The sequence below is a fragment of the Anolis carolinensis genome, chromosome 1 (assembly GCF_035594765.1).
Source record: "Anolis carolinensis isolate JA03-04 chromosome 1, rAnoCar3.1.pri, whole genome shotgun sequence".
Lineage (NCBI taxonomy): Eukaryota > Metazoa > Chordata > Lepidosauria > Squamata > Dactyloidae > Anolis > Anolis carolinensis.
In genome coordinates, this window is record NC_085841.1 from 63,907,097 (window position 1) to 63,921,014 (window position 13,918).

Genomic DNA, 13,918 nt, shown 5'->3' on the forward strand with positions numbered 1-13,918 from the left:
TGTCGTAAATTAGTTAAAGTAGCCTTCCCGCAAAGTGGTACCTAAATTCCTATTTGATAAATGCAACTATCTTTCAGTTGCTTAGGTCAACAACGAGCAGGGACTATTTTTTTTAATGGTTGGGTACTCACTCTGACACGGGCTGGCCTCGAACTCATGACCTCTTGATCATAATGATTTATTGCAGCTGGCTACTTAAGCAGCTGCGCCACAGCCCGGCGCAGCTGGTTGACCAGCATTTAAACTTCTGCCTTATAATCATACAGAAGGACTCAATATTCAAAATGCGTAAGTGTTATTTTTCCTTTTTTTCTGTATGAAAATTAAAAACATTTCTCAATCTTTTAAAAAAGTGATCTCAAGACTTCTTGCTAAGCAAATTGGAATTGTAGTAAATTTTCTAAGATCTACGCCAGATTTTAAAGTTGGCAACACATTGTAAAAACAGGCATGGACTTTTCCTTAGCCACGAGAGCACATCCTTTTCAACAGAGGAACCTGTCACTCTGAGCCAGCTTTGTCCATGTAAGACTGAGCTGTGAAATAACATGAAAAGCAATCATAAAGTGACTCAGCAGCATACTTTACACTCTATTAAGTTTTATTGCTATGCCTCCCTCATGTTTGCTTTTGGTAGGATAAGAGGTAAAGCTTCTAGCTGAAGTTATTCTGTAATACCTGGCATAGTTATATTGTCTACATTATTAATGTAGTTGCCACAAAAATATCCTGGTCCACCTTGTCCACGGTATATGGGGAGCGGTTGAGTTGACAGGAGGGACTGATGGTGACTCATTCTCCCTAATTCTTGGCTAATGTATTGCACTGTAATGAACGTGTCACACCCGGATCTGAAGTGAGAAAAGAAAGAAAGAAAACAGTTCATACAGTTAATCTGGCCCCATTCCAGTCATGCCTGTTTCTTTGGTAGCAAATATGTGTGGCCTCCAGTGTCATAACAGTTCTGATGTCTGTCTTTCAACAGCCATCTGTGGTCATAGGTTAGGCCTGGCATAGTTTACACACGATAATGGCACTTCATACATACAGGATTGTTGCACATGCATTAAAGTGTGTGAAATTGCATTGTCTTTTGTGCATTGCAAGTGCAGAGTGGATTGTCACCCATGATCTTCAACCATTGAGTACTACATTGGTATTCAGTATAGGCATTGCATTGCATAGACTCTGCTGGTGGATATTTACATTATGGTGGTGTAGGATCTTGAACATTGATAGACATGCACTGTTTTAAAAACAGAATGAAAGTTCTAAAAGCCACCTGGAAAAACAATTCTACTTTTAGGTGCTGTTTTCTGCTGCTGTCTTGCTGCCAAAATGCACAGCAGCATATTTAGTAGTCACATGATGGACAAGTGTGCTTCCCTATGGATTAGAAGAATAATGCTAACTCACAACTACTGAGAAAATGCCAGGCCTTGATCTATAGCCACTGGGATTAAAGAATATGCAGCACTCCATTGACTGTTGGATTGTAATTTTCCTTGATTTTAGCTAGCAAAGCCAATGATGTAGAGATGATTACAATTACAGTCTAACATCTGAATGTCTACATGTTCTCCATTCCTGACACAGACCACATTGCTCATTTGTACATCTGACAAAAAATGTCAATCGTGATGCCTACATACAACTCACAGCTGGGATTTTCATGTTTGGCCACATTTTTAGAGTCAACCATCCAGCAAAGGCAAAGCCACCACTCCCTCCCCTTATCACTTGCCCCTGAAGGCGGAGCCTTGGGAGTGCCCCTTTTCTTGGTTTGGGTATGGTGAACACATACTACATGGTCAACAATGGCGTTATATCTCTGAGATGCACGGTGGTTTCTGAGTTAACCTGCCAGAGGGCAGGCATCCAGCAGCCAAACAAGTTTCCTTTTCTGTTTGTTCTCAGGGTGTTCCTTTCTTTGTATTGTTTCCTGTGGGTGAGACTGTCCTCATGCCATTCAATCAGGTGCAAACAGGGAGGGCTGCCTGCATAGAGGTTTGTGTTTTTTCTATCTCCTTACTTCCCTGACAGTCTAGATCTTCTTGCTTGCTGCCTGGGGCAATTTGATTCTATCTCTTGTTCTTTGGTTCTAGTTATTTTTGACGGTTGGCACCTTCAGCTTTTTTCCCTCTCAATTCTCCATTCCCTGCCTTCTTGGTGACTTGCTTCTAGGAGAGCAATGCCATACACCTATCGGGACTCCAGCCCGCGGCCTCCTCCAGTGCCCCAAAGCGCTCGTGCAACACACTCCACCGGCCAAACGTACAAGGAGCTGAAACTCGAATGCCTGCAGAAAGGGATACTCTTTGAGGACTGTGATTTTCCACCCAATGACGCTTCCCTTTTCTTCAGTGAGAAGCCTCCTGTCCCCTTTGTATGGAAGAGGCCTGGGGTGAGTACAAAGATTATTTTCTTTATATCTTATCCTGTAAAATTTAATTCAGAAACAGGCTTTTATTTATTGAACTGCTCAGATTCTCTCTTACAATATCACAGTGAGACAGTTTGGCTGTGTTCACAAGGAGGAGAGGTGGTAATGGCTGGCATCCTGTTGGTTAAACTGGGTTAGAATAGACCCAGTCAATAAATTGCTGAATAGTGGGGTCACCATATATGTAATTTAATGCCTCAATTTCTGTTTTACTTACCCTTTCCTGTTCGTTTTCATGCTGGTCTAACCAAATTTTTATATTTATATGAACACACATACATACACATACATATGTGTAAAATCCAGTTAACTGAATGGTTCAACTCCCAAATGGCAAAGCACTGAAGTAGACAGCTATTGCATTATCTGCCTGCTGTATAATTTTTCTCTAGTCAGGATTAACAATTGCATTTAGGCCAACATCCTCTATGTGACCAGGTTTTTCACTATAGGATTCCGGTTACTTTTCCTTACCTTTCACATTGTTTACCCTTTGTCTTGGGAATACATTGACCCTTGTCTTGTTGGTAAGTGCCCCAAATTCTATATTAATATGATTGCCTTCCATCGTTATAATGCAGAAATCGAATTACCATTATACAAGATATATATTTTGGGTGGCAAAATATAGCCTACTTTGACTGTGCCCCCAAATTTCTCAAAAAAGATCATTTATTTATATCTATTTATTTATTTGCTGAAATATTTGTTCATTGCCTGTCAGCCTTCCACTGATGCTCAAAAGATAAAAAGAGATGGAACTGTATTTAAAACTTAATCAATGAAATACATTTTTTTTAAAAAAAACAACTCACACAATTTAAACAGCCCCAAGCTAAACTGATTTTAGGGACTTAAGCCCATACAAAAAATATAGTCCTGGCTATGTAATGGAAGCTCACAAAGCATAGCCAGTCTGACATCTCTTGGGAGAGGCTTCCAATCTCCTGGTAGAGAAAATGGATGCAGTTGTGAAAGCCAACCCAATGCATTTATGATAGTTATTCTGTTTGTTTATAATGTGTTCTTCACAAAGTCTTGTCTTCCTTTTGTCCTTTCTTAGTCTTATCTGTCTATAGGAGAAAGGAAGGGGGGCGGGGAGGAACCCAATAGCATATTTGAGACTAATTTATTTTAACATGAGCTTTCATGTATATTCATCTACTTCTTCAAAGGCACTGATAGAATCAAAAGCACACCATAACTCCCAAATCTGCAGGACCACTAGCTATGGTTTTATTTGTTTGCATCTGACAAAATACTCATCTGTAGGCATTTTCTAGGTCCTCCAACACAATATAATGGTATGCTTCTATTGGAAGTTGAACACAGATCAACTTCTAGAGATGCCTAGAGAGGCATCTTGTGTAGGCATTTCCTAGATCCCCCAATGCAATTGTATGGTATGCTTCCAACAGATGATGTTCATTCATTAAAGATTGCTATTATCCACAGTTTTCATTGTCGGTTGTAAGTATAGGAATGTATCCCCTGTGGCTTATTTTTTGTAAGCAGCCCCAAGTGCTGTTTGGAGAGGGGGCGGGATATAAATAAAGAAGAAGAAGAAGAAGAAGAAGAAGATGATGATGATGATGATTTGGATATAAGAGTTATATGGTATAGTCAAGGCAGTAGGGATTGTGGTCAGAGTATAAAAGGATTACACAGATGCTCATGATAGAATAAAGCAGTTAGTCTCAAAGATATTGCAGAACTGCACCTTTCAATAGTGGAATGAATGAACTGTTTTTTAATAGGAGAAGGAGGAAGAATCAGTCAGCACAAGAACTAAGGAATGTGGTGAGGGGTAGATGGTTCTCCTTGTCTGTTTGTGGCCAGAATGATATCCGTGGGTGTGACTATCCCTCTGACACCAGTGGTACAGTCATGCTCAGTGATGTCATTTGGCATTATGTGAGGAAGAGGAAGGAAGACCAAAACTGACCTCCACTGGCATTTGTAAAACACTAGATGAACCCTGGGTCCAGAATAACTTTTTTATGATGAACAACTTTTTCAAAATACACTGTTCACTTTAGAATGTTGTTATTATGTGCTGTCAAATTGACTCCAATTCTTGGCAACTATCAACCACCTCACATGAGGTACTTTTCGGCAGCATGCAGTGGTTTGTCAATATTTTTGCGACTGAGCCAACCAGCCCCCATCCCACAACATAGAGCAACTTCCAGCCGGGCTTGGAAGTGCATTACTTTACTTCCATATTAGCTTGTTCTCTCCCAGACCAGCATCCACCAAAAAAAAAATCAGATATAAATAGGACAAATTAGCAGTCAGAAATGGGGTTTAGTAGTTTCTTATACATTTAAACATTGCACTGCCATTGGGAAGGCATTGGTAGTGGTGGTGTGTGTGTGGAGGGAGGGAGGATGGATCCCATCCTGTCCAACATTCAACTGTTGTTTTCTGAAAGTTATAAGCCATATGAGAAAGGCCTTCCCAGGTCTTAGATTACAACTGAACTCAATTGCTGTGGTAACCTGTTAGTGTTATTCACTGTCCTTTTTTGGCCAAAGTTGGAAAAGTTGCTTTTTGAGACTATAGAACTGTGGTTTTCAAACAGCACTCTGCATTTATAAACATTTACTGGGGCTTCACAATAAAATCTTCCTTCAAAAAGGGCTCTGTGACTGAAAAAGTTCAACCACCAATGCTATAGACCATTCCAAAATCCATTTGCCATCATGGTCACTGGCAGCAAGTACTATTTGCATATTTAGTCTGGCATTTTTGAATTTAATTTGAATTAGTGCCCTTCAATATTTCCACTATTTAAAAAACTTAACTAGATATCTTAATATTCCATGTATGCTTACATTGTGTGTGTGTGTGTGTGTGTGTGTGTGTGTGTGTGTGTGTGTGTGTGATTAATTTTGTTATGTAAACAACTCTGGTTGTTTTTCAAAAGCAAGCCAGAAGAAAGGAAAGAACTAAAAACATAACAACTATTCCCATCATATCTTCCTCTATCTGACCCATAACTAATTGAGGGATGGAGGCTGAAAACCAGGCTAGCATTCTGCAGTGGATATACTGTGGATGCATAGATTAGGTTGTAGATTTAAACAGTTGGCACCTCAATAACCTCAGCGTTCAGTTCAGTTCAAAGGTTCCCTCCAGCATAGATTTTGTTATTCTTCTGGTGGATAGTTTTAACAACACTTTCTCCTACATCATTTAAGAGATTGTGTATGGATCCAACTTGGAGATTCAGGGCAATTCTATTGACTGCTTATTTCTGTCACTCATATCTATAAAGAATTTCCAAGCTTAGTGACCCCAAGGTGACATGCGGATTTTTTGGACAAAAACCTCCATGACCATTGTCTATAATGGCATGTAGGAAGATTCAACTCAATTCAGATTGGATATTTCTTCCCACACATACATAAATACAGAAATGTATTATAATAATGTAATATGGTTAGGTTCAGAGGTCAAGATATTTTTGGCTGAGTGACACAACCTTCTAGTGATGGGTTATGGGAGTTGTAGGTCAGAACCTCAGATAGGTTCTGAGAGGCTTGTGAGAGGTTGTTGCAGGAATGCAAAGCACCACTGCTAATATTACAATCTTCCCACCTGATGATATCCTCAAAGCAAGCAAACAAGCACTGCCTTTACTTTGCTCAGCTTAGTTACAAGCTCCACATGACCCGGTTTGTTGAACAAGCAGGTGGTGCCAGTGATGTGGAAGAGGTTGGCTCGCCTTGCCTTTTGTTTTCTCTCTAATCGTGACATGCCCAGCGTGGTCATGTTCTCCGCCAGAAAAGGTCCTGAGCAGCAGGAATGCAGCCGCTCAACCAGCTCACCTGTTCTCTGACATTTCCCTTGAAGCAGCCAAAGTGGTCTGAGTCTCTTAAGGTTGGGGACAGAAAATGTCAAGCACTGCTCTGTAGTCATTTCTTAGCTACACATAGCTAATCTGGGTTCTTCAGCCTCTATTAATTGTCTTGGCTGACAACAGACATTTCTCAGGTTTTTTTACTGCACAGATTCAATTTATCTTCCATTTCCAGCACAGTGAGCAAAGTGTGATGCTATATGTAGGTTCCTGCTGTACTGTTTCTTTAGGATGTGAAAGACAGGTGGAGGGCCATCTGTCAGGAATACTTTGATTGTCCTTTTCCTGCATAACAGGAGGTTGGACTATATGTTCCATGTGGTCTCTTCCAACTGTGTGATTCTCTCAATTTTGATATTGTGGCATTTATTCAAATGTCCACTGCAGTTTTGTCAAATCTTGATTCATGTTAAATTGTGGGGTCTTTTTTCTTTTCACTAGAAAATTCAAATGCATCTTTTTTCCCTTTTAAAAGATACTTCACATATTTGTTTTGTTGTTGATGATGATGATATGTAGATTCAAATCATTTCCAACCTATGGTGACTCTAAGACTAACTTGTCACAGGATTTTCTTGGCAAGATTTGTTTGGAAGAGGTTTGCTATTGCCTTCCTCTGTAGCTGAAAGAGTGTGACTTGCCCAAAATTACCCAGTAGGTTTCATAGCCAAGCAAGGATTCACACATGTTGGAAGCGAATTGAGAACATACTGCAAGTCACTTCTGGTGTGAGATAACTGGCTGTCTACAGAGATGTTGTCCAGGGGATGCCTAATGTGTTACCATCCTGCCGGGAGGTTTCTCTCAAGTCTCTGCAAGCTAGAGCTGACAAGCGGGAGCTCACCCCCATCTTGCGGATTCGAACCGGCAACATTCAGGTCAGCAACCCAACCTTCAGGTCAGCAGTCCAGCCGGCACAAGGATTGTGCATAAATGTGATTGCCTTTAAAAGCCTGTTTGAATAAAATGTCGTTGCCTGCCGGTTAAAGGGAAGGAAAGAGGGGGCCAGTTCAGCCTCCCCTTGAAGGGCATCTCAGAGAGTGGGAGCAGCCCCTGAGAAGGCTCTCTCCCCCCCTCTCCCTCTCTCATGTCCTCAACACACAAGCCTGTATTGGCAGTGGGACCGCGAGAAAGCCTCCCTTTGAAGCTCTAAACGTTCTGGCAGGTTTGTATCAGGAGATGTGATCTTTCAAATGAAACCAAGCCATATACCTGGGAATAAACCTGTATTAATTAGGGAGTTAGATGATCCTATCACTGGCCCTCTTCACATTCTGACTGCAGCATTTTTACCTTCCCCCCAATGTTTCCAAAGGCAACCTCACATAGTCTAAATGGGATATAAAACATGGGACCTGTATTCCAGTTGCTTGTGTTAATCAGCAGTGGCATGTAGTATTTGTCAAGATACATTTTGCAAGGATATATGTACTGAATATCTCCTCACACAATATTTTAAAAATCTGCTAGTATAAGTGATACAACTTACTGAGATTGTTTTCACCATCATTACAAGCCCCATTGCCTCCCAGGGTCCTTCCACACAGCTGATTAAAATCCCACATCTGCTTTGAACTGCAATATATAGCAATGTGGACTCAGATATCCCAGGTCAACGCAGATATTGTAGGATTTTCTGCCTTGCTATTCTGGGTTATATGGCTGTGTGGAAGGGCCCCCAGTGAATCAGTGGATTCAAAGGCAAGGAACTAGTTCCAGATTTAGATGCACTTCTGAGCACTAGTAATGTAATGTTTGTATAGTGTGTACAAATGTATGTCGCAATAGAGATTCTCTAGTATTTCCTGTTTCTACTAAAGACACATGCAAATTTATAGGAATTACTTTAGACTTTTATATGAAAAGTGGGGCTTAAAACTTCTAACTACTGTTGACTCATCTGAACAACAAGAACAAATAAGGGTTCTTCGTCCCACATTGGTTCTGGGTGACTGATAGCTCATTTTACAAGTATTAACACTACATTTGCCATTGTAGGACTGAATGCACTTTGGCATTTTCAGTGGAAAATCCTGTAATTCAGACCCAGTAATTTTCCATAAGCTTTCCGAGCAGTCGCTGACAACCTAAGATCTTTGTATATCTTGGCAACTTTATCACTTCAGAGTAAGAATAAGAGATAGAAAGAGTAAGAATAAGAGATAGAAAGATTATCTGGAAGTGCTCAAATAAATGTGTTTCTTGAGTACTTTCAAATAATCTTTCCATCTTTTATTCTTACTACATAGTGTATTGCCAAAATAAACACAGACCTTAGGATGGGTTTCTTGAGTTTCAGAAAAACTGGATGCAAAGAATTCTAGACTGATGCTCTTTTCAGTTTAGAATTTCTTGTGCAGGAAAAAATAGAAAATCAGATTCTCTGTGCAGAAAACAATATTTCCATATGCAGAAAAAGCTGTCTCTTGCACCAAAAATGCAGAAAATTCACCACCTGTGAATTTGGTGCAAAATGAATCCTGAAATGCACACTTTCAGGACCTTTTCGAAACAGTAAGAAAAAATATACAATTGCTACTATGAAGAAAAAATCATGAAAATTTTCTTTTGTAGTATGAATTGTTTTGTAAATTGCATCATAGACAAGTTAATAAAAGATAGAGCTTTCCAGAAGCAAATGTTTATTAGTGACTCCCAATCATGTCTGCCTTGGAACAGAATCGACATTAAGTTCTGTGTCACAGTAGAAAATATCCTGTTGGAAGGCCTGATTTTTCCCTCTGTTATATTCTTCAAGGAAATCGTTAAGGACCCGCAGTTTATTATTGGAGGTGCCACCAGGACTGACATTTGTCAAGGAGATCTTGGTGAGTCTGTTGAAATTATTCTTGTCCTCTGCAGGGAAAGGAAACTCATAGCCTCTGAAGATAATGTTGTTCTTCATTGTGTTCATCTCTGATATTACAAATGGCTCTACTCTTTCAAGGCAACAAAGCTGTCCCTAAGAACCAGGCAAAATAAAAACAGATATTGAATATAATCACAAGGCTAAAATCAGGAGCTAGTCTATTAAATTAGCAGGAATTTGGGAAGCAGACTGCTATGCAAGTTTCATTGATTTGATGTGTCTCCTGAAGGTGGGACTGGAAATTAGATTTTAGGATTGGAAAGTACCTTAGAGGTCATCTGGTCCAGCACAAACAAAGTTCAATGCAAGCACTGTGCAACTCCAACCTCCCTGGCATTTATTCATTTAGGACAGTGGTTTTCAACCTGTGGGTCCCCAGGTGTTTTGACCTACAACTCCCAGAAATCCCAGCCAGTTTACCAGCTGATATGATTTCTGGGAGTTGAGAACCACTGATTTAGGAGTTTATCACACAAGCTAGGCAAATTGTGAATATCAGGACAACAATGCCTTTACCTTATTACATGACATTGTTCCTTTTCCACCGCTCTCTCCATGGTAGACTGTTGGAAGACATGTCTTCTACAAAAGGATGATGTAGTGATAGCAATAGAAGAGCCTATAGAAATGATACCTAAAATATTAGAAATTATTGAGGATTTTGGAAAAGTAGCTGGATGCACAGTTAATAAAAAACAAAAATAATGATTGAATTTGCTTTCCTATTATTGTGGTCATCGCTTCCTTTTTATGAAGTACAACCGAAGCATTTTCTGCAGAGCCCACTGTAAAGACTGCACAATAAACTGTCAAATCAGCCACTAGGTGATGTTCACAATACGTTTATGGTGGCCAATTTTTTTGGGACCCCAATATTGGGGGCGGGGCCCACAGTGGAAGTCACTGTAGAAATGTATGTATGAAAGTATGTGAGTAGTACCTCTGGTATACAACTACAGAGCTTGGAAAATAATTTTCTATGGTTCTAAGTTCGCATTTGAAATGGAGTCTGAATAGAGAAGCTCCACTTATCAATACAAAAAAGCCAGGTAAGAGGCACAGTCCTATCCCTGTCTACTCAGAAGGAAGTTCCATTGAGTTCAACAGAACATATTCTGTGGTGAGTGAGTGTAGGGTTACAGCCTAGACCTCTGTAATAAGTCATGAATTGGCTTTTCCTTTTAAAACAAACTGCTTCTGTGGGCTTAATAGACATTTATTTTATTTTATTTTGGCAAAATGGCTCTTTAATCTGGCATGCTATTTGTTAAATTTGATATTGATTTGCAGGCACAAGAAAAAGCATGGTAATATGGAATAAATATAAGGTTCAAACAACAAGGTTTGCCTGGAAATTAGTTGGTGGGATTTAATGGGAAGCTCTGGTCTGTATTTTGTACATATTAATCAGATGAGGGAAAATAAACCTTCTATTACCTATCTAATAAGAGTGTTTTTCATGGCTCTGTTTGATTTCCAGGTGACTGTTGGTTATTAGCAGCCATAGCATCACTTACGCTTAATGAAAAGACATTAGCCAGAGTTGTGCCACAAGATCAGGATTTTGGACCCGGTTATGCTGGCATATTTCATTTTCAAGTAAGAAAATGCCTATATCTCCTTATGATCTGGATGTAATGATTAAATTATTATGCGTAATAATTTTATAATAATATTTTATGGAATCCTATGGTCATTTCACACTTTATATCCTGTTTTAACCGCCATAGCTGGGATTTGTAGTTTGGTAAAAATTTCTAGAACTTTCTTGTTCAGAATTCAGAACTCCTTTCCCTAAACTGCAAACCCGAGGATTTCATAGGACGAAGCCATGGCAGGTAAAGTGACACCATAGTGCTATAATTTTATAAAGTCCCCCTGAGGACTCTATATGGGACTTCCAGCAATATGGGACTTCCAGCAATTAAATAGTTTGCCTCAAGCAACATATCACAACTAATTTTTTTTGTTATTCCCAATGTGCATTGAATAGTTCTGGCAACACAATGAGTGGCTGGATGTTGTTATTGATGACCGACTACCCACTTTCAAAGACCGTCTGGTTTTTCTCCACTCTGCTGACCATAATGAGTTCTGGAGCGCCTTGCTGGAAAAAGCCTATGCCAAGTAAGCTATGCAGACCATGTGATTGACATATTGTCCTTTGTTTTCTCAACCATCATAACTTTTTCTTGGTTGCTATCTAAACTCTTCTGTCCCATGGTGATCTGTGTGGCTTTTGAAAGACTTCTGTGAGGAGCTGAATCAGGAATAAATTAAAACCTGGTTAGGCATTTGCTGCTGAACACCAGTGGAGGGAGCTGAGGATGTGTGGAGAAACTAAACAAGTCTTTATAGATGTTTGCTGGAAAGTACTAAATTTGATGTTCATAACATTAGATTGGAATGGAGAGAAATACAGAGTTCAAGTGTACTATGAAAATCAACTAATGCACATGTGAGTTGTCGAAGATTTCATGGCCAGAATCACTTGGTTGCAAGTTTTTCAAGCTGTATGGCCACTTTCCAGAAGCATTCTCTCCAGACGTTTCACCCACATCCATGGCAGGCATCCTCAGAGGTTGTGGGGTATATTGGAAACTAAGCAAGGGAGGTTTATATATCTGTGGAAGGTCTAGGGTGAGAGAAATAACTCTTTGTCACATTCACACTGGCCTCCAACAGACAAGAGTTCTTTCTCTCTCCCTGGACCTTCCACAGATATATAAACCTCCATTGGTTAGTTTCCAGTATACCACACAACCTCTGAGGATGCCTGCCATAGATGTGGGCAAGACATCAGGAGAAAATGCTTCTGGAACATGGCCATACAGCCCAAAAACCTCACAACAAACCAATGCACACTGGCCAAGTCCAGCCTGGGATGTCACTTTATGTGACCGTCCAGGTGACAGACTGCAATTCCTATATTAATCATCACTAAACATCATGACTCAAGTAGTGATACAGTAACATCTGGAAGGCTGCGGTTTGTTCTGTTTAGTCGAGATAGTGGGGTTTGAATTTAGATACAAGGCTTTGTGGATATGAGGATATGAGCTTAAAATAGCCCTTTTTAAATAAGAAGGTTTTCAAGATTATGTCAGGGATTGCTGTGGTTTTATATGTTTTTATGGATTTAATCTGAATTGTTTTTAATACTAATGATGTTTAATACTGTTTTAATTTTTGTATATTTTAAGTTGTATGCTGATGTTTTTATGTTAAGCTGCTTTGAGTCTCCTGAGGGAGAGATAAAGTGGAGTATAAATATAATAGTAATAATAATAATAACAACAACAACAACAACAACAATAAATTTCCCCAACCTCAGAGCCACAAGTGCTGTTGGGTTGCAAATCCCATTATTCCGAGTCCACATGGCAGATAATAAAAAAATTGTTATTCAATAACATCTGGGTACATAAATTAGGTAAAAACTAAAGAGCACCGAGCGCTATGTAAAAAATTATAGTTGGCCCTCTGTATCTACAGATTCTCTGTCCATGGATTCGACGGCCCTTTGAAGGCAACCATAAGGCTGATGTGGCTCTCAATGAAAAGTTTGACACTCTTGAATTAATGAAAAACTCACCTTGCTTCCATATCTAAAATTTCTTTAAATTTAAAACTTCACTTGGTTTGGGCAAAACTGATATTTTGGGTTTATCAGACACCATTTACCTCTATTTACAAATATTTTTTCTTTATTAATTGTTCATAAACATGTGTTTTGCACACACCAACTTAAATAAAATGTGCTTTTGTAAATATGGTCAGCTTATATGTTTAGCTCATTTCCCATATCCTGTTACTTTTTATAAATCCAATAAAATAAGAATGATGTTGGAAACCTCTGTGGCAATTTTTCCCCCCAAAATGATTGGAGAGTGTATGATTTTGAAACAATTCATAATTTCTCCAACCTTGGTAGCTACTATCTACCTATTCCATCAGTTATGCATTCAATTGGTGAAATATAGGTTATGGACTATATAAAATGGATATTGTCACTTCTCTTTTCCATGAGTTCAATAGACCATGTTTTGTATGGATATGTGTATGCATTTTTTTTAAAAAAAATGTTCATGTTTACTGTAGGTTGAATGGAAGCTATGAAGCTCTAAAAGGTGGAAGCACAATTGAAGCCATGGAGGATTTTACAGGAGGCGTTGCAGAAATGTATGAAGTTAAAAAGGCACCAGAAAACTTCTATGAAATCTTGGAAAAAGCTCTTAATAGGGGGTCAATGGTGGGCTGCTCTATTGATGTAAGTAAAAGAATAAGGCTGGGTTTTTATCTGTAGAAATGCAAATCTGAGTCTTGGGCAGGCTGCCCAATCCCAGGACTGCTTTGCTAACATATGACTGCTTCGCTAACATGATATGAGACATGGTGCTGTTAGTAAGAACTAGTGGAGATCATTGAATTGAGTGCTGTATAGGAATTTGGAAGAGTCATGAAACTCACTGACAAACAGTAGCTTGGACATTTTTTTTCAGACTGGTCTACATGGTTGCTGTGAGTAGCAAGGAGCAGGGCCATGGACATTGTTTAAGTTCATTGGAGGAAAGGCAAGATATAAACATAAAAACCCAAACATTTTGTTAATGTTAACTGGAGGGCATGGATGGAGTAATGGTTTGAGTGTTGGACTGCAGTTCTGGTAAGGAGAGTTTGATTTCCCGCTCAGCCATAGAAATCCAGACTCTCTTATCCCCAGAAAGCCTTGTGATAGGTT

At 39.3% G+C, this 13,918-nt stretch overlaps 1 protein-coding gene across 1 annotated transcript in view; it reads left to right on the forward strand.

Annotated features, from left to right (window-relative positions):
* The first annotated feature begins 1,662 nt into the window (after positions 1 to 1,662).
* Positions 1,663 to 13,918, forward strand: part of capn9 (calpain 9) — a 36,488-nt gene continuing 24,232 nt past the window's right edge. The window contains exons 1-5 of the mRNA XM_016999296.2: positions 1,663 to 2,404; positions 9,067 to 9,136; positions 10,658 to 10,776; positions 11,171 to 11,304; positions 13,279 to 13,447. Coding sequence (XP_016854785.2) covers positions 2,192 to 2,404; positions 9,067 to 9,136; positions 10,658 to 10,776; positions 11,171 to 11,304; positions 13,279 to 13,447 — 705 coding nt within the window. The 5' untranslated portion in view covers positions 1,663 to 2,191. The remainder of the gene's footprint in view (positions 2,405 to 9,066; positions 9,137 to 10,657; positions 10,777 to 11,170; positions 11,305 to 13,278; positions 13,448 to 13,918) is intronic.